Below are 21,636 nucleotides of genomic sequence, written 5' to 3'. Positions count from 1 at the left end.
TCTTTCTGCTCATTTCATGCTTATTTCAAGCTGGTTTTATTTTTTTTTAATTAATTTTTGCAAGAGTTACATTGATTTCTATATTATTAGTCCAGAAAACATTATTGTAATCCCTTTAAATCAGTGGTTCCCAACCTATTTCAGCTTTCATACCCCTATAGCAATCACGTGGACCTTTCACGCCCCAAAAGTTTGTTTCATCCAAATTTGCAGCATGTGATGATGTGAGGTTCTCTCTGAACTCAAAATAAATTCTTCTCCTACACCAGTTGGCCACACCAACAGGTTGGGAACCAGGCCACGTATTCTCGAAACGATCTTAGTGCTAGTATGTCCTAGGTTCTTATCTTCTAACATTGATTCTAGGATATCCTAGTGCTAAGATCGAGAATACGTGGCTAGGGCTTTAAATTGAAAAACATAGGCCTACTTTAGTTTCTTTTTTTTTTCCTTTTATTGATATATTTTTAAGCAAGTAAACATTGAATACCAGTAATAAGTGATCTTTTAGAACAGGAAACTGTGTCTACTATAGTAAAAAGCTCTTTTGAACTTAATGCTATTAAAATTCTACAATATATTTGTAGACTTTATTGCTGTTGTGTTGCCATCTGTTTGTTTATAGTGCCTTACTAACAGGGGCTACTGACTAAACTTTCAACCAATTTTTTTTTATACTTATCCTTTTTTGCCTGTGAATGATATTTCAGATCAGCTTTTAACTCGAAAATTCTATTCAATTAAACTCCACCATTATAAATTGCTAAGATGGATGTCAAGATTAGTATTTGAAAGGGCTCTAGCCCAAAGATGTCATGTGCTTTTTGTGAAACTTGGTGCATGGATGAGAATTTAATCAAAAGTTTGTAATAGACTATGATATATTTTTATAGAGTTGTTGCCCTTGACTAAGCAAACTATGTATTAAGTAGCTGGTCTGATCAGATTTAACTTGGTATGTGCTAGATATGTTTGATGAGATCTCAAGAACTGCTTACCCAAGTTTATAAATTCCAAGAGAGATTATCTTGAGTTGAGAAAAATCTTCAGAACTGTTAAAAAATTTATATTGTACCTGATGATCTTTCAACAGGGTTTATATGACTGCAAACTTTACATGATTAAAGGTGATAAATTATGTATGGCTGCTGACTAGGCAATTAAATCACCTGATTTCTCTTGATTAATTGATCAATTAACATCGTCTTTAATTAGTTTAATTGATAAGGACATTTTCTTTTTTCAATTGGTCTGTAGTCTACATGTCAATGTACATCATGCATTTTCACAATGAGATAAATTTGAGAGAAATGTTTAACCAATTATACCTAGTATTATTCCTTGCTCTGTATATTTTGAACGATGTAGTTTCTTGTCTTATTTACCAATTTTTTGATGTAATGCTGTAAGATTTTTCAATGCCATCAAATTATCAGGACGTACAGTCAACAAACACTTACCAATATTTTTATTGTTACTGGAGTGCCTTTATCGGTTTTCTGTAGAGCTACTGTTTAACTAGGTCACAATAATTTATCGGATACATCCGCACACTTTCCGACAATATCATCGGTAAGGGTTCACCAATCTTTACCACGGTAAAACATTTATTACAAAGTCAAAAAAATAAATACACATGTACCTTCTTTAAAGTAAAAACTTTCATATATATATATATATATATATATATTAATGGATAACAATGACCTTGATGTCTCAAACAATGGCCATTATTATACATTTAATATTTTTTCTATTTTTATGTCATATTGCCTTCTTTCATTGTGGTCTATATTGAGTAATGAATAAGAGTTTTGGTGATGAAGAGGTATTTGCCCGGTGCCTTGTGGTATGTGACAAGCCTTAAAAATAAAGCAAGACTTAAAATTGTTGTTATTATTCTAGAACTATTTGGTAGAGCTAGGTCCTTGATTGATTAAATTCAAATTATTGTTACTGTGTGTTTCAGGTCTCGTAAAACCCATCCTGGTCCTGTTGTTCATCTTAGTGATAATCCTGTAGACCCAGGAAAGGTAAGTTATCCACCCCTTTTTGCAGCTCTATACATGTTTGTCATGGCCTTTTGAAACTTTTCAAAACAATATAAAAGCTTTAAAGATACATCCATAAATATACAAAGAATTTATGAATAAAGAAAGCATCATTTAATGTAAATTGTAAAAGTTTTAGATGCACTGTTTATAGGCTGTTTAAAAATAAAGTAATTAAAACTATAAACGCTGAAATATTTGAAAAAAATAAAGTTTAGAATTATATAAACATGTTTTAAATGGAATAGAAGATAGATATACCATTAGTCTCCAGGGCAGTATATTGATTATTTTATATTTCAGCTTTTAATTGGATTTGAATCTGGTGCTGTTGTATTATGGGATTTAAAAACTAAAGTTGCTGAGTTTCGATATCCCACACCAGAGGTAAGTATTGTTTTAAATCCTCTGTAGATTTCCAATTAGCAGGTGCTTGTTTGATGAAGGCAACATTTTTTCAGATACAAAAAAACCTCTTTGGGGGTTAAGTTTCCAAATTGAAGATTGTATGAGCAAAGAAAGCACTAAATACTGTTTTGAAACTGTTATACATCAAACAGAGTTAATTTTAGATCAAATCATCCATTCATACTAGTACAGGCACATAATTTACTGGAGTTTGGAAAAGCATCTTACTGGCAGTATGTGCTAATTTTCAGGGTTTATTTTGAAATATTCATAAACAAATGAAGCTCATAAAACAAGATGCTCCTTCTTCTGACATCACTGAAAAACCAAATTATTTTCAGTTTTCTTATAAGCAAAACCTACATATTATTTAAGGCTGGAAGAAAGAATTTAGTCCCTATAACTGTTTTAATAATAGTACACACTCTCCCTTAATAAACTTCAACAATTGTTAATGTGTGTTTTGTAGGCTTTAAGGTCTACAGCCTGGCATCATGAAGGTAAACAGTTTATGTGTAGTCATTCTGATGGCAGTCTCACTACCTGGAGTTGTAAAATTCCTCAAAAACCTACCAATGTTATGTTACCACATGGTGAGTACAATTTTCTTCATAGAATTTATAGAATTTATTCAGAACTTCAGAATGGCTGTCTAGGTAAGCCTGTTAAAGTTCAAGGCTGTGACCTTAGTCAAACAGATGTTTAGCCAGGAGTATGACATCAAGTGGTAAATAAGTAACATGAGTTTCTTCTGTCTTATGAATTAGTTTCCTCTCTGTTAGTGATGCAGGTCAATGAGGCCAACATAGAAAAAGCCGTGGATAAGACTAAAAATGCTTCATATGCTACAGACTGTGCACGTTTAAGATTCCACAAGAGTTGAAATTGAAAAAGAGTAGGCAAAGGGCAGATGATTTTATAGATTTATCAACATATTCTTGTTTTCTATATTTGACCTGTAATTCTTATGATTTTTTTAGACTGATGCAATATTATGATTTTTGAGTATCAGTGCTTATTATTTATGTAATATTTTGTAGGTAAAATAGGAAAAGATGGCAAACCAGATCCTTGTAAACCAATATCTAAAGTTGACTGGAAATCTATAAGAAATGGAACGTATGTATTCTTTGTTAATATTTTGATATCATGTATATGAAAGAATCTGATAGGTATTTGATTCTCTGAAGTGAAAAGTTTCTTGTTTTTAAGGGTTATAGTAAATATATATACATGTATATACTTTTCCTGCTATCTATAGCCTTTTGTGTTTGTCAGGAATTTTGAGTTCAGAGATGTTAAAAGGCCTTGATTTCTTTAATATGTTGAGATTAAGATGTAGTAAGAAGATACACACTTTACCATTATATTGAAGAGAATAATGGAGTATAATGATATCAATCTGTTGAACGTGTAGTGTCTTTCATCTGGCAATGTCTCAGACTCTTATTGTCTGCTCTGACCAGAAACCAATTGTTCTGTATTTAGAAGTTCAATTGAGGTTTCTTTAAAGGTTGATTTGTCAGTCATTCAATTCTTGTTTCATTCATAAGTTCATTCATTCATTTATTTATTTAGCTAAATATACATGAATCATTTAAATATTGACTCAGGCAATTTTATGTGAAACATTCATTCATTTGCCAAATACACTGGAAACATTCATTCATTCATCCAGATTTTATGCAATACATTCCTTCAGACAAATTTTTGTATTCATGCGTTAGTGAAGGATTGATAGCATTCATTCATTCATTCATTCTATATTTGCAGTGAAGGATTGATAATATTTTCGGGTGGTATGTCATATGACAGAGCAGGTAGAACTCCCTGTATTACTGTAATGAATGGAAAATCTACTACTGTATTAGAAATGGAACATAATGTCGTTGATTTTGTTGTTCTTTGTGAAACTCCTTGGGCAAATGGTAAGCTGGAGTTCTGTAATTATATATCTATTATATTTTTGAGAATACATTCTGTGGGTCTGATATCACTCTTAACATATCCCATTTAATATATCAATCTTCTTTTCATTTGAAATTTAGACAGAGAATTAAAGAGCGCCTTTTATTGAAGCACTCAACATCTCTTGATTTAAGTGCAATTGAGCGTTGATACAAATTAATTATTCAGGATATGTGTAGGAGGAAATGCAACAACCGAATAGAATTAGTCATTGGTTTATGAGCATATAAGGTCAAATAAATGGTCCATTGACAAGTTCAATCTTACATAGTAAAAACTGATATCTCCAAATTGTGTTTATGAAATCTTATCATGATCTACATTCTGTCTTCTGTCCGTCAAATTTATTTTTGATTTGTAGATTTCCAAGATCCCTATGCTATTGTTGTTCTGCTGCAAAATGATTTAGTTGTTGTTGATCTCACCACACCAGGGTAATTCTATTTAACATCCTGATAATATGATAATAACCTATTTTTAAATATAAACTTCTAATGAAGTCAAAGTTGTCGGGGAAATATAGGTACTCTGGAGCTCGATGTCTGGTTAAAAAGTTCAAAACTGGTAATGAACATACAGAAATATCATATATCAGATATATATATATTGTATATGAAGTATATAAGCTCCATTCTGCCAATAAATGCTCTTCACTATTTCGACTCTCTATATGATTCTTTAAATCGATTGTAAAAAAATGCAAAAGTTTAATTTTGATTTCAGTTATCCATGTTTTGAAAATCCATATCCTATGGATATCCATGAGTCACCTGTCACAGCCTGTCAGTATTACGCCGACTGTCCCCCTGATCTCATTCCTGCATTCTACTCAGTTGGCTCCAAAACTCAGAAAAAAAGTGGATTTAGTGAAAAGGTAAGGGAATGAATTCTTGGTACTAGTAAATTAATTTGAATCTTGTGGTACAATTTTGATAAAAAATACACCTATTGAAAAGTCAGATGACTAAAATTTAATCACTTATTAAAGTTTATTTATATGCCATGAACAAGCTGATGTGGTTGTTTCCATAGAGAAAGAGGGATATGCCATCCCACAAGAATATATACATCCATGTGCAGCAGGCCCAATAAGAATGGTTTAATTTCTATAGGTGTTGAACAATAGGTTATATGTATATATGACTGCCCAATACTTCCAATTGTTTAACTCTTTTGTAAAAGGTTGGACTGAATACAGTTTTAGGACATGAGACTAAATAATTTAGAAATATTTTCTACCATTATTTATGATATGATTGTTAAAGGTTAGGGTAATTAATAAATTAAGATAATTAGACATAATTAATGATTGTGATTAATGTATTAGAACTGAATAACATAATTATGAATTATAAAGATTTAACTATAGGTTGATATAGTAAGCGATAGAGGGAGACTGTTGACATTAAGCTAGGGTTGGGACTGGCCATGATCTCATTATTTTTACTTACCTTGACTTTCAATCGTATGACACCAAATTGCCTACTAGAAACAAATCAGATTTGTTACGAACTGAAACATTCCTCTGCCCCTCGACAGCTTCTTGGTTTAGGCAAAGTTTGTGAACTTATTCGGCCTGATTTAAGTGTTATGGACTAGAATCACCTTGGAAACATTGGGACCAGAGACACTATGACAGACATGAGGAATTTTTACCAGAATGATTTGTTGTACTTTTACAAATGCATCAACTAGCTTCCAAGTTTCATTCAATCAAACAAAAATAATACTAGTAGACTTGTATGAATTTTGAAAGTTATAAAGGGGCTGCTGGTTTATTGTGCAATAAATTACTCAAACAGAGTTATAGAGGATGTAGTTTAGAGGGGTTTCACTCTTAGTTTAGAGAATGAAAGGAATTTTAATCTATTTCTTTGCTAAAGATGATATAGTTGAGTTCATTGACTAACTTATATCAACTCATTCTATGTACATCTGAAATAAATATTCCCAAATTTATTTTTACATATTTTATATATACTCAAATAACACCAGCACAATGTATATAAATTTGAAGCAGAATTGAATAAAGGTCAATGATATTGAAATATTTATTGCAGCCTTGGCCTATAAAAGGTGGTGAATGGGGAACAACAACTTGTAGTTATCCAGAAATTATCATAACAGGGTCAGTATCTTATATATTATTCATACCATAAATATCAAGGTTAATTTTAGTCTTGGGTAACAATTAGGTGCAAAAAGGGATAAAGCAATTACCAGGACAATTTCTGGAAGCACTGGTCAAGAATTCTAATATTTTTCTTGTTTTAAAGGCTAAAACAATTGACATTTAAAACGTGTTACAAAGAAACCATACAGGTGCTAATTGCAAAGTGTCCTAGATAGCTATTTCAAAATGAGTGTTTGGAAAATGAAGCTGTGAAAATGTCCTCTTTCTTATTATAAATTTGCAGTTTGACTTCAATAACTATGTGAAAATGTCTTTTATACTTTTATCTTTAGACTTAAAGAGGAAACTAGGCAAGGTGGCCCAAAATGGTCTTTTGAAAATTGAATTCTTTTTTTTTGGAAAATAACATTTTATTTCAAAACAAATATGTTTACAAGGAAATAAGCTGAGTGTTAATTGCAAAGTGTCAAATGTTGTAATTTGACACTTGCAAGAAATAAACTAAAAACTTAGGGTTTGCCTGAGGTTACAGTTTAGGAACTGATATAAGTGTCTTTTATAACATTCTAATGCTTCTTTTAGGTATCTAAAAATCCAAATAAAAGTTACTTTTCGGATGCCTTTTGAAAATAAAGATATTTTTGATACATCCTCTTAATGTTTGTTTTACATTTCAGTACAAACCTATTTTCTTTTTTTGATCAGTTAAAATAGAAACTCTTTATAAAGGATGGAGGTTAAACTTCTATTGAGAAAGATGGGTAATAAAACTTCATTCCTAATGCAGCAAATTTTTTTTTCAGGCATGCTGATGGTTCACTAAAATTTTGGGATGCCTCAGCAGTGACGTTACAAGTTCTTTATAAGCTAAAAACTGCCAAAATGTTTGAAAGACCAAAACGTACTGGGGACGTACAAGATGAAGATCCTTTCGCTATTCAGATGATTTATTTATGTTTAGAGAGTCGAATGATGTGTGTTGCCGGGGCAACGCATGTTATGTTATGCAAATTCTGTAAACAAGAAAGTACCATAGATATTCCAGTAAGTTGACTTTTTATTTGAAGATACGTATCAGTGATCGTTTCACAGGGTTTCTATTTTTACATCATTGATAGCAGTCAGTACTCAGTACGACTGATCATGGTCTGTCAATTTGTCTGTATTTGCAGCCAAGTGTTTTCGGTGCTCTAACTAAATAGTGATTGCTTGTGATTTTCCAAAAATGGCGGTGAAAATTTCTAAGTTGTAAAAGGCTTCTTTGGATTTTAGTAATTACTTTGGAACTAGTTTAAAAATTCAGAATTATTTCATTTTTCATGTACACATTCACATTACAATATCATGAATGTTATGACTATTTGATGATCTTTGCCTTGCAACTTTCTCAGCAACCACTTGTCAGACTACAACTACTGATTCTATCATTTGTTCAAAAATATCCATTAACAAAGTGGAAAGCCTTCACTTTCTCTTAAAATATCCATAACTATGATTGAAAACAAACAGCTTTTTCCCGACATCAAAGAGAAAACTCACTTGTGACTGACATTTACATATAATACAGTGATTATTGTTTAATACAAAATATACACATGACATTTTTACCACTTTACCACTGAATATAATTTGACTATATTCTTAATATATGTATTAGGCCAAACGATAAATTTCTTGTTCATTGGATACATCAAAACTAGTAGTCTAAGTTTACTTAAAAGGAATGTAAAAAGTTTTCTGAATTTTTGATTTGTATTGGGGACACTTATAGCATCAATTTGCATTATTCCAATTATTCCAAATGTCCCCGATACACATAAAAAATTTAGAAAACCTCTCTAAGGGAGCTTCTATTAATCTATAAAATTGATGCTAGTTGTTTATCTTTTTCACATGTCTGATCTTAAAGTCTATAGAATACATCCAAACAATTGCAATGACAGTTTCAATTTCTAAGCTAGACAATAATTCTGTTCTTACAGCAGTATTGGTTAAATCAATTGAGCACATCTTTTATACCCAACACACACCTCTCTCTGCGGTAATATCAGTCAGTGTACACCGAATTCAATTCAGTCTGTTATTTCAAATTTTGTCCTGAATGCTCAGTTTTCAAGTGATTTTGATGTATTCATGAAACTTGATATACATATTTATATAATCTTCAAATTGAATTAATTGAAACTGTTTTGAATTGTTCTAATATATAGTGCTTTATAACGATTTGAAAGTTATTGCCCTTGCATTATAAGAAGAAAGTGTGAAAACACCTTTAGTTTTCAACCAATATACTTGAAATTTTCATGAGAGTTTTTGCCCTTGCCCCACTCCTTGGGTAGCTACTAATTATTGAATATGTTTATGCCATCAACTAAAATTAAAATGTATACACTTATTACATCCAAGAGTGCTTCGAAACCGCACAAATTTTTATGAAACAGCTAGTGGGCAATTGTGAACAGGTCAGTCTGCCATCTCCGAAATTACAGTCTATCACATTGTCAATAGAATATTTTATAGGTGTTAATATGACATTGATATACAAGATTATTGGCAGTTGAAGTGAAAAAATATCTTTGCTTCTGACTAAATAAATGAGACTAGTTGATCTCCTGTGGTCTATAATTATATTAAAATCTCAACTCTGTTTAGAACATTGAATGAATATTGGATATAGAGTTATTGGCCTAGTGAAGGTCACTGTAATCTGTGTTATTGACTTTTCTAAATCAGAGAATCTCTGGGGACAGACCATCTCTTGACAAGTTTCTATTGAATTCTAACTAGAACATATTTTCTATCATATTTCATCAAACTTTAGCACATTGTCATATTTTGCTGGTAAAATGAAGTAATCAGTAAAATATTACTGCTAAATTATAAAGCTGGGTTTTTTATTGTAAAATCTCTGAAAATGTAACAATGTATTACTTTGGAGAATCTGGTTAACCTCATCATAAATACATATCAAATTGTATAAAGTGATGAATTGTTCCTATTATTGACAAAGTTTTAAAGATAATTTATAAACTAGAAGTTTTACTGATTTTCCAATTATATTAACCATTATTGTTAAAATACGGATTGAACACTATGAGACAGCCAGGTGTCAGCACTCACCCCCTAATAACTAAGTTGAGTGAAATTTGACAAAGGAATTACCAAGCTAGTTTTGTATAGATATATTTTCAAAAGTCAACATATTTGTCTCGATGGACACGAAAAATTACAGCGATGTCACAAATTACATATTGACAATGGTTATACCACAGTCTCAGATATCCCTAAATGTTATGTGATTTTCCCATGTTATAAGACAGTCTGAGAAGAGAGTAATCTTTGTTAGATGGACAAATCGCAAGGTTAATGATTTTTTTCCTTGACCCTGACAAGTGAGCACAAACTACATCTACTTCTAATATAAGAAATAGGATTACCCCATATTATGATACAGGAAAGAAGAGTGATGCCTGATAGTAAAAAATAACTTGAAATATATTACCTTGTCCTTGACATTGTACAGAAAACCCATTGTATCAGCTGTATTTGTATATTGTAGATGATAGAAGTATCTATAGTGTATGAGATTAATGATGAGATAGATTCTCCAGATTGTGACTATCCTAGACCTAGTCTAAGTGTAGTGGCTGCTAGTCAACAGAGTGGTAGTGTCGGCTCACATTCCAGCAGTACTTCCGATACTAAAGGATCTGTAAGTTGTTGTTTTAGATTGGGTCACATTTTACATCAAGTGCTGATTTAAAGTAGCCTAGAATCAATTTTTTTTTAAAATCTTCAGTAAATTAGAAATTTTATTTTAGTTTGTGGTTGATAGTGTGGGTTTTTTTGCCCTGGTTTGTTGCGCTATCAATCAGAGCTAAAGCAAATGTTTTGCATACCCACTTAGTAAGATTGTATTTTCCTGAAATACATGATGACAGTGAGTGTTAATAACTTCAGTTTTATAACTATGGAATTCTAACTTGTTCATCAATGATAACTCCTTCTTTATTTCAGTCGGATCAACAAACATTAGTACGAGTGAAAGGGGGAGGTAGAAAATGGTGTGCCGGTTATCATCCAGATTTTGTTTGTGTTTTAACATTTGTTGATGGTGAACCACCAGGCAGTATTACAAGCCTCTCACTTAATTCATCTTATGGTTTGTAAGTACATGAGAAAAAGATAATACTTTATAGACTTGATATATTCTGATGGTGCATTATTGTGACCTTGATCCTGAACTATGAACTTTGACCTGGACACTGTTAACCATTGTATTGGCTTAACTTTCATTTTGCCAAAGTAGCCGAATTGAATAAATTCATATATGGTTTGAATATTTTAGACTTTGTCGATTATAAGAATTATTGTCCTTGGTTTCCAAACCATGTCATACTAAAGTCAGTATACCGGGTGAAGTGCATGGCATCCAACATAATTCTTTCCTTATATAAGTGCCACAGAATGCTGATGAAATGGAAACAAATTTTTATAATGTAGCTATCTCCCAAGAAATTATAACATTCTATAAAATAATTTGGAGAGTCATTTATATATGTGAAGTTTATGACATGTAAAATTTTGGGTCTGGTTTTTTAATTGGAGAGTTTTTTTTTCCTTTTCCCCCCATAACCTCTTATCTATTTTATATTACAGAATGTCATTTGGTAATGAAAGTGGTATAGCTATTATAGATATATTACAGAAATCATGTTTATTAAATTTAGGTACCCCAGATTTATATGGTGAGTTAAATATCTTACAAATTCTGTATTGTATTTTCTGTATAAGTCAAGTGTCTTTTTATAAGTGTCTTTTCTGTTAAGTTGCTCACAAAAGCTCTGTATAAGGTTTTATTAGAATACATCAATTTGATAGGAAATTACCTACTTCTGGAGAGATTTACAAGATAGACAAATAATTCAGAAATGCAAAGCGATTGTTTCAGAGCTCTGTGTAGAGTCTCCTCATTGGAAGAGCATATTTTGATTCTTTTTGGAGACAATTATGTGCCAAGATAAAGAGTTTTGTCCAGTATTCCTGTACTCAAGGTTTAAAGGTCTGTTGTTAATGTGGAATTTACAGCTACAGCAGAAATTTATATTTTTTTTTAGCAAAAGGGGCTGCTTTCTACAATAAGTCTTATTATTGCAGGTTCAATGGATCCGTATCAGAGGGCACCACGTTCTCCTAGAAATAAAGCTCCTAATACAATTATAAATTCTGATGATTGTAAGTCTCCAGTCAACGATCAAGTAAGTCCATTATCTACTAGCAATAGTCATTTCTTTAATTTTACATTGAAACATTCTGATTCCATTCACAAAATGACTTTAACATGCACGTCAATGGGTGCTGGTTAGGAAATCTGTTTAGGGCTGTTGCTGTATTTGACATTATGACTGATTATATATGACTAGATATTCATCCACTAGTTTTGGAACTTATGGATAATAACACATTCTATGCTGCCAATATATTTTTTTGATATAAGATCTATCAGGACAACTCAATATGAATACCTGTGATGAGACAGTATCTATTTGATCTTTCTATCACGATGAATGGACAAGGTAGAATAGTAGAACGGAATGTGTAAGAATTTAGAAGCAACAGCCCTGAACCAGCTTCAATTGATAAGAACATTCGTATTTTATTTTCTTAAAAGTTCTCAAATTATGTTATAAAGGAATTATACAATCATGCCTATTTTATTATTTACTGGATTTCTTTTGAATTCAAATTTTGAATTTTTGTTGATTTCCTGTTTCATGTGGATCATTACCATCTTTGTAGATATTTTATTTATGTTAGATATTGTTTGTTTATTATATTTATATTGTTTTTATCGTGGATGCAGGATCTAGTTTGTCAAAACACAAGCTTGCGTTACTTCAAACTTTGACCTTATGAATGGTTCATTACTCCATTGGTCATAGCAAAATTTAACCTTCAATTGAAGCAATTCTATTCCATGAAAAAGAAAAAAAATGGGGCTGAAAATTTTGTGAAAAGAAAAGTTACCTAGCATATTAACATGCAATAGTAGCTGACTGTTTATACATGAAATCAATTTTATTTTTGCTTTGAATTTTGAATTTTGCTGCAACTCATTTATAAACCTGTGCTAATTTACTATAATAACTAATAACTTTTTATATCTGACAATATGGTACAGATCTGCATCTGTGATATTTGATTATATTTGGTTTGAATTCAATATATCTTATCTTTAGTTTGCTTTATGTTTAATTGTTGTTTTTGTTTTGGTGTTGGTTTTCAGTCTACACAATGTCAGCCTGAATTAGTTGCACCCATTCCACCTCCGCGAAATAAGAGTCGAAGTAAAAAGCTGGATCCCTTGGTTACAGATAATGACACTTGTGAGAACAAAGACATTGATAGTGAGGCTCCGTATACACCCTACGTTTTCTTGCCGCGTAACGGAGAAACTCAGGACACCACTGAGTTCTATCTATCAGATATGCAAGAAAATTATTTTAACGATGAAAAAAAATCAGATAAGAAACATGATCAAAAACAGGACAAAGATGAAGCTAAGTCTGATAAAAATGAAAAAAAGAACGAAAAAAGCGATATAAAAGAACAAGATTATGTTAAACCAGAGCAAAAAGGCGATAAACCTGACAAAAGGGAGCAGTATGAAAAGAAAGTCGCTAAAAATGGAGAAAAACAGGCAGTAAAGTATGAAACTATTCACGAAAAAAAATCAAAAAGTGAAGATTCAACTCCAGGAAAACTAAAACACAAATCAAAAAGTACAAGTGGCTTTGAAAAAAAATCGAGAAATTTACAATTAAATATTGAGACGAAGACAGCATTAAATAAAACATTTTCTGATACTAGTCACCATAAACAGACTGTTCCACAAACAGCTTTAATACAACCTAAACCACGCCCTTTTCTTAGACGCTCTTCCTCTGATCCTGATTCAGATTTCTTTAAGTCTAAATGTGCTCAGGAAGACAATGAAAATCTTGATTTAGTTGAAAATAATAATAATAAGGTTACAGATGATGAATCAGAACTTTGTACCACAAGTTTAAATGAATCACACTTCAATAAAAGTTTAATGCGTAAAATGAGTACAAAAATCAAACAAATGGCTGGCTTCAAGCATACAGATCATGACGAGTCGCACGCGGAAAAAGACAAAGAAAAGGAAAAGGAAAAACCCAAATCTTGTTATAAGTTTGACTTTGTTGATCTCACAAGTGAACATTTACATAAAAAACCAACTGTAAGACGTATGAGTGGAGTGGATGTCTTTAAATTGGGTAGGTATATCAGTTGAGTGAGAAACATAGGGACTTGGTCATCTTGGAAATGTCATTTTAGTCTTGGAACATGGACATAAGTTAAAAGTGATATTTGATAAACCATTAGGAATTTAGTTATTTTATTCTTATACTTATACTAATATATTTGAAAAGAAAGCAAAGAAATATTTCCAAAAGAATTTGAATGATAAACCCAAATTAAACTGATATTTTCATGAGTGCTGTCCCTTTGTTTGCATCTCCCACCCTACCACTAACATATACCCTCTGTCTATACAAACCTATACTAACTGGGACCATGTTGTATTTTTAATGTTATATTTTCAGGGTAAGGTTCTCTACAACTCGTGAGAGAAGTCAATGTTTCTTGTTATCTGGTTTTTATATCCAATTTACTTTACCTTTCTTTAGATATTCTCAGAATTTGAATGATCATTAACATTGGCTAGATTTTACTTATACAAATCAAAATATAGTAATTATGTTATATCATTAGTCGTTATGTTCTAATCCCTGTTAGAGTGTGGAAATCTGGTGACCTTTAATAAGTCATCTTTGAAGTAAATGGGTACGGATAATCAGAGAAATATCAACGCCAAGAGGTTAGGCCAAGCATCAGCTGGTAGAAAGAATCCTCAGTTGTTCTCCTTGTAAAATATAGTTGTTTCTTTCATTCTTATTGAGGTTATTATTCAATTTAAGAGACAGATATACACTGTTTAAATTCTGAGAATTGTCTGAATGGTTTCTATACCTCACTTAGATCACCCTACTATTACTTGTTATAGTCTTCTAGTGTTAATTAGCATGGATATTTTAGCACATTTTTTTATATTTCTAGATTTCTAGGAATGTTGTTATTTAATTTCCAATTTGATTATAACATTGATTTGTAGATTAATGGCGTTTGTTTGAGTCCCACAACTTTCAAACATAAACGGCCACCAGCTATTCAAAGAACCAAGTCTCAAGGTACCAACCCTAAATTGAAGAAAATACAAAGTGTAGCCTCAGTGGAAGAGTCTAATGGTGGAGGTGCCCAGCTTTATTTTATATTTAGTTGTAGTAAAATTATTCGGACACCCTATGAACCAAATATCGTAAAGTCAAAATGTCATCCACGAAAGCACAAAGCATGAACCTTGATTGATGTTTGCACTAATCTTTAAATGGAGCGACATCCATTCTTAAATAACAATAATTCCTTATTTAATATAAATGTAATAGCCTAATGAAACAGAATTCCAGTATATTTTTAATGTTTATTGTTAGTACATTGTAGGACATTTCTTCACTTACAGATATTCTCTGTGGTAATGTTGTTATTTTTTTCAAACAAATTTAAATCACCCATCTCCAAATTGATAATGTTTAATTAGTATTTCATAGGAAATTTGTTTAACATGCTTTTAAAATACTAATTATTCGAAGTTGAAAGGAACAATTAGGCTTAATCCAATACTCAAAATTCAGTAGTAAAAATTACGATTTTCAATAAAAAAAAAAAGGCTCTTCCGATTATGAGGAAGTACATGAGACTAATATCCTGAAAAACAATTGATATTAGTCTCAGGTCCCAGTATTTCCCATTATTTTATGTTAGTTGTCTCTTGCTGTATTGATAGAAGTTCTCCACACAACGAGTTGTTTAAGTCATAGGGTGTACCCAGTCTAATCCAGTTTTGTTATTATTATGTTTGTAATAGTTTTATATTGTCTTGTCTTATGGCCAAGTGATAGTATATGTGTACAATGTATGTGTATGGTTATAATTTATAGTTTCATATTAAACTGAAGTATATGTATATATATAACCACATTCATTTTGCTAATAAAGCAATATATTTCTAGTTTATTTCTCACTCTTTATTTAAATCTTGAAATATTTGATCAGTTGTGCCAAATTTGAATCATCAGTTTCTAAAATATTGGCATAAAGACATTGAAATTCTTCATAAATCAAATATACATGAGTTTAAAATTTCAAATCTGCTTTAATTTGGAAATATTCTTTATCTGATATTTGTTTGTGGCAGTTAAAATATTGTTTAAGTATATTGCAGTCCTGTTGTCGTACATTATATTTCAATAATATCTTGGTATAAATATTCTGTGTCATCTCAATTTAATCAACCAAAATCATGATATAAAAAATATCAAAAATTAATTTCAAAAGAATAAGATATTGAAGTGGCAATGCCTAGGATAATAGTTAAATTGAAAATCTCATGTTCAAGAAGTTCACTTGTATATAAAATTTGAACTGTTAAATTACTGTGTTTATTATTCAAAAGCATTTCTCTGTGTTAATCATTGCTAAATCAAGAATAGACATATTTAAAATATTATCGAGAGTCTGAAGGGTGCACCTTATATTCATGATTATACAGTATCTAAATACGCAGTCTAGATTTATAATAATGGTATTTATATTGACCTCTAACCATGTAAATTGAATGGTATAGATGTTACCTATATTGATGTTGTAAAAAGCATGAAAATTTCACTGTGTGGGCACCTCTTATTATTGTATTGTGTATATTATTATGAATTTATATTTCTGTGGAACAGAATATTTTTTTTGTAATTGAATTTTTTTTTTTCCAGGTATTTTGATTTTCTTTTTTGATAGGTCTTCTGATGATATCAATGTTAATATTCTTTAATGACTAATTACTTATGTCTTTAATTTTTTATGAAATTTTTAAAAAAATTTCTTTACCCATAAACTTAAAATTACAGAAAATTAAACAATAACAATTCAAAACTTTTAATCACTTTTAACTGTACTCAATTATTCAAGGTAAAACTGTCTTCATTTCAGTTCAAATGATCAATGATTAACATGTAGACTTTATGTTTTTATCTAGATCGAAATGATGGGTCTTCGTTTTCAAGATCGCGCAGTTCAAGTATGTCTAGTATAGAAAATGTATCAAAAGAGGCCATACAATGTTTAGTATTCGCTGATTCTTATACTCGTAAAACAGGTAGGTTCATTATACAATAACAACTATTTACCTAACATACAACATATCTATATTAAATGTGGTTCTTACCTCAGACACCCAATTGATTATGATTTGTTGGAAAGTATTTGATATCAATGATAGATATAATTTATTATTTTATATGTGTCAGATTAAGGTCCTTTTCAAGTGACTTTAAAACAGGAATCTACTAGATATACAAAATGAATATTAAACTTGTAGTTTCAACACCCTTATTCAAACACTGAATGACGGAAAGTAATTCAGTTTACTTTCTGTTAATAAATGAATTTATTATTTGAGTAATATATTATTTATGAAGTAATATTGTTCCTATTTGATATCTTTTTAAGAATGTATATATTTTTGAACTTTACATTGTAGATAATTTTACATGTCCATGTTTATATGTTGGTACAAGTCTTGGATCTGTTATAGTTATAGTTTTAAATTTACCTCCACCAGGAGACCAACGCTTAACACAACCAGTTATAGTTTCACCTAGTGGTAAGTATAAACCAGTTATAGTTTATCACAACCAGTTACAGTTTCACCTAGTGGTAAGTATAAACCAGTTTGAGTTTAAAACAACCAGTTATAGTTTCACCTAGTGGTAAGTACAAACCAGTTTTATGTGTAAGCTGGAAATTGTTTTGGCCCCTGCTCGGCCCCCTCACCTAATGTTTTCTTGAAATGCCACTGCAAACCAGTTTTAGTTAACACAACCTGTTATAGTTTCACTTAGTGTTAAGTATAAACCAGAATTAGTTTAAGACACCTAATTATAGTTAAACTCAACCAGTTATAGTTTAATACAACCTGTTATAGTTTCACTTAGTGTTAAGTATAAACCAGTTCTAGTTTAACGCAACTAATTCTTGTTAAACTCAACCAGTTATAGTTTCAGTCATTGGTTAAAACAGTTTTATCATGGTGTTTGTCTGTTTCAGGTACAATATTTCGATTAAAAGGGGCCATTTTAGCAATGTCATTCCTAGATTGTAATGGAGTTTTAATACCGTCACAGTCTGAACAATGGAAAGAAACGTCAGGGAAAGAAGCTCGAGAATTAACTAGAGATGAAAGAGCTCTTAAATTTAGTAAGTTACAAGAAGTTATTTTTATTTCTAATTTTGAGTAAAATATGTTATTGATATATATTATAATACTGTGTGTTAGTTGTACAAAACATTTTAAGATCACACTATTCAAGTTACCTTATCATTATCAAATTATTGATTTTGTGAGAACATTTCCTTACTTTTTTGTGTATCAGGATCACTTCTGGCTTCTATCATTATTCAAATTTTCTGTCAGGTGTCTGTGGTTTATGATTTTAGAAATGCTTAAAGATACATAACATTTAAAATCTACTTGTAAAACCTTTAAAAAAACTCATTGAGGAATCAAGGCCGTAATTCTCAAAAACATAAGATAAAATCCAGAATTTAAGAAATATGATTATCTGATTGGTGAAAAAAAAAAAATTAGAAATCAAATTTAGTCATTGACCTCTCGAATGATTGCATTGCTAAAATCATCTTAAGTTAAGTCTTCACAAATAAGGCCACTGTATTATTAAAAAGTTATAATAGTCCACCATGATGAGTAATATGTATTAATATATTTTTCAGGACAAATGTCTGTATCTAGTAAACAAAGAATATCACCCACATCTTCAACAGAAATGAGTGACAGACAATTTGGTATTATTTGTTCTGAAAAACAAGCAAGGGTAAGAATCAGATTGTGTTTAATATTTTTTCTATCAGTATTATGTATTTAAAAAATATTCCTTATCAGTTATTTATAATACAGAAAGAATTATAAGACTTAATACTAAATTTTAAAAAATTTTTTTTTTTTTGTAGAACACAAGCGTAAATGATAAAATTCATGATCCAATTTAGGGGAAAGTTTCAGAATAAAAAAAACTCTTAACAAACTAATGTTTTTCTTGGAGCCAAAACACTTTTGTCTTTCATGACCATGTGTTTCAAACAAATTTTTGAGACAGTGAAATCTGTAAATGATCATTTCATTTTAATTTATATCTGTTGTGTTTATTTTTAGGTCATGTCTTTACCTTCCCAAACTTGTGCTTATAAAACCCAGATAACAGAAACATCTTTTGTTGTTCGTGCTGAAGTTGTTTCTGTTAGAGGTATGTACTAAGTTTTCATCAGTTAGGATATTTATTTGCACAGCTAAAATAGTATTAATTTATTATAACTTCTATGTAAACCACTGGCTAAAGTCACAATGAAAGATAATGTGGAGTTAGTTTTATGTAACTTTACCAGAAATTTACAATAATCTGTTGAATATTTCAGTCTTTATGCCATCAATTCTAAATGAGAATATTGAGAAGGTGTATTATCTTAAAAATCAAAATGAAATCTTTCATCTATTTCAAGTATTTTAATGTTATTTGAAAGATATGTAAATGTATTATTGTATGATGTTATAAGTGATTAATAATTTGTATTTATAGAAAGTGTATGTTTAATGAGTTATGTAGCTAATGGTAGAATAATGGCTCATAGTTTACCCAGTTTAAAACCTTTACTTCATGTTGATTTTCTCCCTCTTACTGATTACAGGTTTGTCTTCTATCTTATTACAATCATATAACTTGTTATTTGTCTTGTATTCCTTACTTGTACCATTATAAAAGATAATTCAGTTGAAGACTCGGAATTGACAAGGGTATTTGTATTGATATTTGAAGGCTTTGTTGAAATATTATCGACTCTTGACTTATTAAGTCATTACTTATGTTACTCTTTTTAACTTCAGGGTGGCTCGCACATTTTGTTTTAGTAATAGTGGTCATGCCTTATATTTGTGTTCCCCTACTGAAATACAGAAAATAACTTATTCTTCTGAGATATGGTATGTAATTATGTATCTTTACCTTATAATTTAGGAATAGTCAGATGCAGTTCTTTTTACATCTACAGGATATGACAGGATATTCTGTTATAATGAGAATAAATTGAAGATGGATACAGATTCACTAATATGACTTTGTCTTCAATGCAAGCCACTCAAAAATATTTATCAGGATGATATGTTGATTTGAGAAAAACAAACACAAGTACCCACTGTAATTTAATGTAAAGGATCTTTCACAAAAATTATGTTTCTGTACACAAAGTAAGGGTTAAAATATCTTTGCTTTGGTATAGTTTTTCTGACGGAGAGGTGAGAACCATTGTTTTGATGTTGATATTTACATCTTTTTCAGTGAAAATTTAAATGAAATGTTAGGAGATTTATTTTTACCATGTGAAACCCCTGAAGCACCAAAACAGAGTTTTTTTAAGAATTTATTTGGTGGAACGACAGGTACATTAGATAGAGAAGAACTCTGTAAGTATCTTTAGGTTGATTTAATTGTGGACGTAAGGTGTGAATACAAAATGTGGGGTGTCCTGTACAGCATACATTGTAAGATTAACTGTATAAATAGAAGAAACTATTTGTGTTTGCATTGTATCTGAATCTTCTACTATTTTGTAAAATGAGATGAGCTGTTGTCAAATAGAGATGATACTGTTAAAAGTTAGTTTAAGACAAAACAATCAATGCCTCACCTGTGTCAAATAAATAAGCTTGTTATCGGAACTGATGGAACACAATTTCTATAGAAATTATTTATTGTTCAGTTGAATACTTATTCTTATCTCTTGAGAAATGTTATGAGAAATACCTTTAGAAAATACTTATGTATATACTTGCTTATTTGTTTACATGCTCTAGAGTTTAATCATAACAGTATTTAACAGCTGCAATCTGCTGTCAGAAAGTTTGTAACTTATAATCGTCTAGTTGTTAAGATTTGTATTTGTGTTGTAGTTGGAGAAGCTAGTGGTAAAGCATCTAAAGGTTTAGCTAAACATATACCAGGGTCTGGAGGAATGGCTCATCTTAAAGCTGAAAGTCAGGGTATTGCTGGAGATTTAGCTCGTACAAGATTGGTAAGTTTTCTCATATGTTTATATTGATTGTACTGTTTAGGTATAGAAATAGTTAAAACTGTTTCTCCTTTCTCTGTTCATTGATGCATAACTGACAAATGTTAAAACTGCCAACTTTTAATAACCAATAATTCTTATGATACAAACTTAACTTATAAATAATGTTATTATTAATACAATGTTATTACTTACCTTTGCATTATATTTGCTGCCTATTGGAATTTATGCTATGTATATATGGAGTTGTCCTACTATATAATTTGATTTTTTGTTAAAATATAGCTATATAAAATATAGAGTCAAACCTTAGTTTGATATAATATATTTTATATTGACTTGAAATGATATCATGTAAATTGAGATAATAACTATGACTTCTAAATAATTTCTATACCAATCTATTACAGGCTCTAAATGAAAGAGGAGAGAGAATAGGAGAGCTAGATGATAGATCAGCTCAGATGATGGCACAAGCAGAAAGTTTTGCTCAAGCAGCCCATCAAGTAATGATGAAATACAAGGATAAAAAATGGTACCAATTTTAACAGTGATTATTTCCTCAAGTGACTGGTGATAGATAAATAAGATGGTGGAATGCTGTAGTCTGTAGTCTACCGCTATAGACCTCTTGACCATCCTCTCTTCCAGATTGGTTCTAATATTGCACCAATAGCACGGCCGGAGATTGAGAGTTTCACGTTAAAAGTGGCTTAGTTAACAGGATCAAATACCTCTTAGTTTTCCCCGAAATCATTCTGCTCAAATTGGGGACCTTTTCATTCCATTATGGATGTGATT

At 30.6% G+C, this 21,636-nt stretch overlaps 1 protein-coding gene across 1 annotated transcript in view; it reads left to right on the top strand.

Annotated features, from left to right (window-relative positions):
- Positions 1-21,383, top strand: part of LOTGIDRAFT_154747 (hypothetical protein) — a gene marked incomplete at both ends in the record, with an annotated part of 39,248 nt that extends 17,865 nt beyond the window's left edge. Inside the window, 24 exons of the mRNA XM_009063944.1 lie at positions 1,970-2,033; positions 2,355-2,438; positions 2,929-3,052; positions 3,500-3,578; positions 4,233-4,387; positions 4,789-4,861; positions 5,151-5,301; positions 6,488-6,555; positions 7,365-7,605; positions 10,121-10,273; positions 10,579-10,727; positions 11,221-11,309; positions 11,719-11,796; positions 16,736-16,855; positions 17,240-17,362; positions 17,806-17,955; positions 18,490-18,590; positions 18,929-19,019; positions 19,350-19,429; positions 19,459-19,517; positions 19,655-19,750; positions 20,106-20,230; positions 20,717-20,838; positions 21,246-21,383. Coding sequence (XP_009062192.1) covers positions 1,970-2,033; positions 2,355-2,438; positions 2,929-3,052; positions 3,500-3,578; positions 4,233-4,387; positions 4,789-4,861; positions 5,151-5,301; positions 6,488-6,555; positions 7,365-7,605; positions 10,121-10,273; positions 10,579-10,727; positions 11,221-11,309; positions 11,719-11,796; positions 16,736-16,855; positions 17,240-17,362; positions 17,806-17,955; positions 18,490-18,590; positions 18,929-19,019; positions 19,350-19,429; positions 19,459-19,517; positions 19,655-19,750; positions 20,106-20,230; positions 20,717-20,838; positions 21,246-21,383 — 2,713 coding nt within the window. The remainder of the gene's footprint in view (positions 1-1,969; positions 2,034-2,354; positions 2,439-2,928; positions 3,053-3,499; positions 3,579-4,232; positions 4,388-4,788; positions 4,862-5,150; positions 5,302-6,487; positions 6,556-7,364; positions 7,606-10,120; positions 10,274-10,578; positions 10,728-11,220; positions 11,310-11,718; positions 11,797-16,735; positions 16,856-17,239; positions 17,363-17,805; positions 17,956-18,489; positions 18,591-18,928; positions 19,020-19,349; positions 19,430-19,458; positions 19,518-19,654; positions 19,751-20,105; positions 20,231-20,716; positions 20,839-21,245) is intronic.
- Positions 21,384-21,636: the final 253 nt, after the last annotated feature.

The sequence above is a fragment of the Lottia gigantea genome, assembly GCF_000327385.1.
Source record: "Lottia gigantea unplaced genomic scaffold LOTGIsca_6, whole genome shotgun sequence".
In the NCBI taxonomy this organism is placed as follows: domain Eukaryota; kingdom Metazoa; phylum Mollusca; class Gastropoda; family Lottiidae; genus Lottia; species Lottia gigantea.
This window is presented reverse-complemented; position numbering and strand designations above follow the sequence as displayed.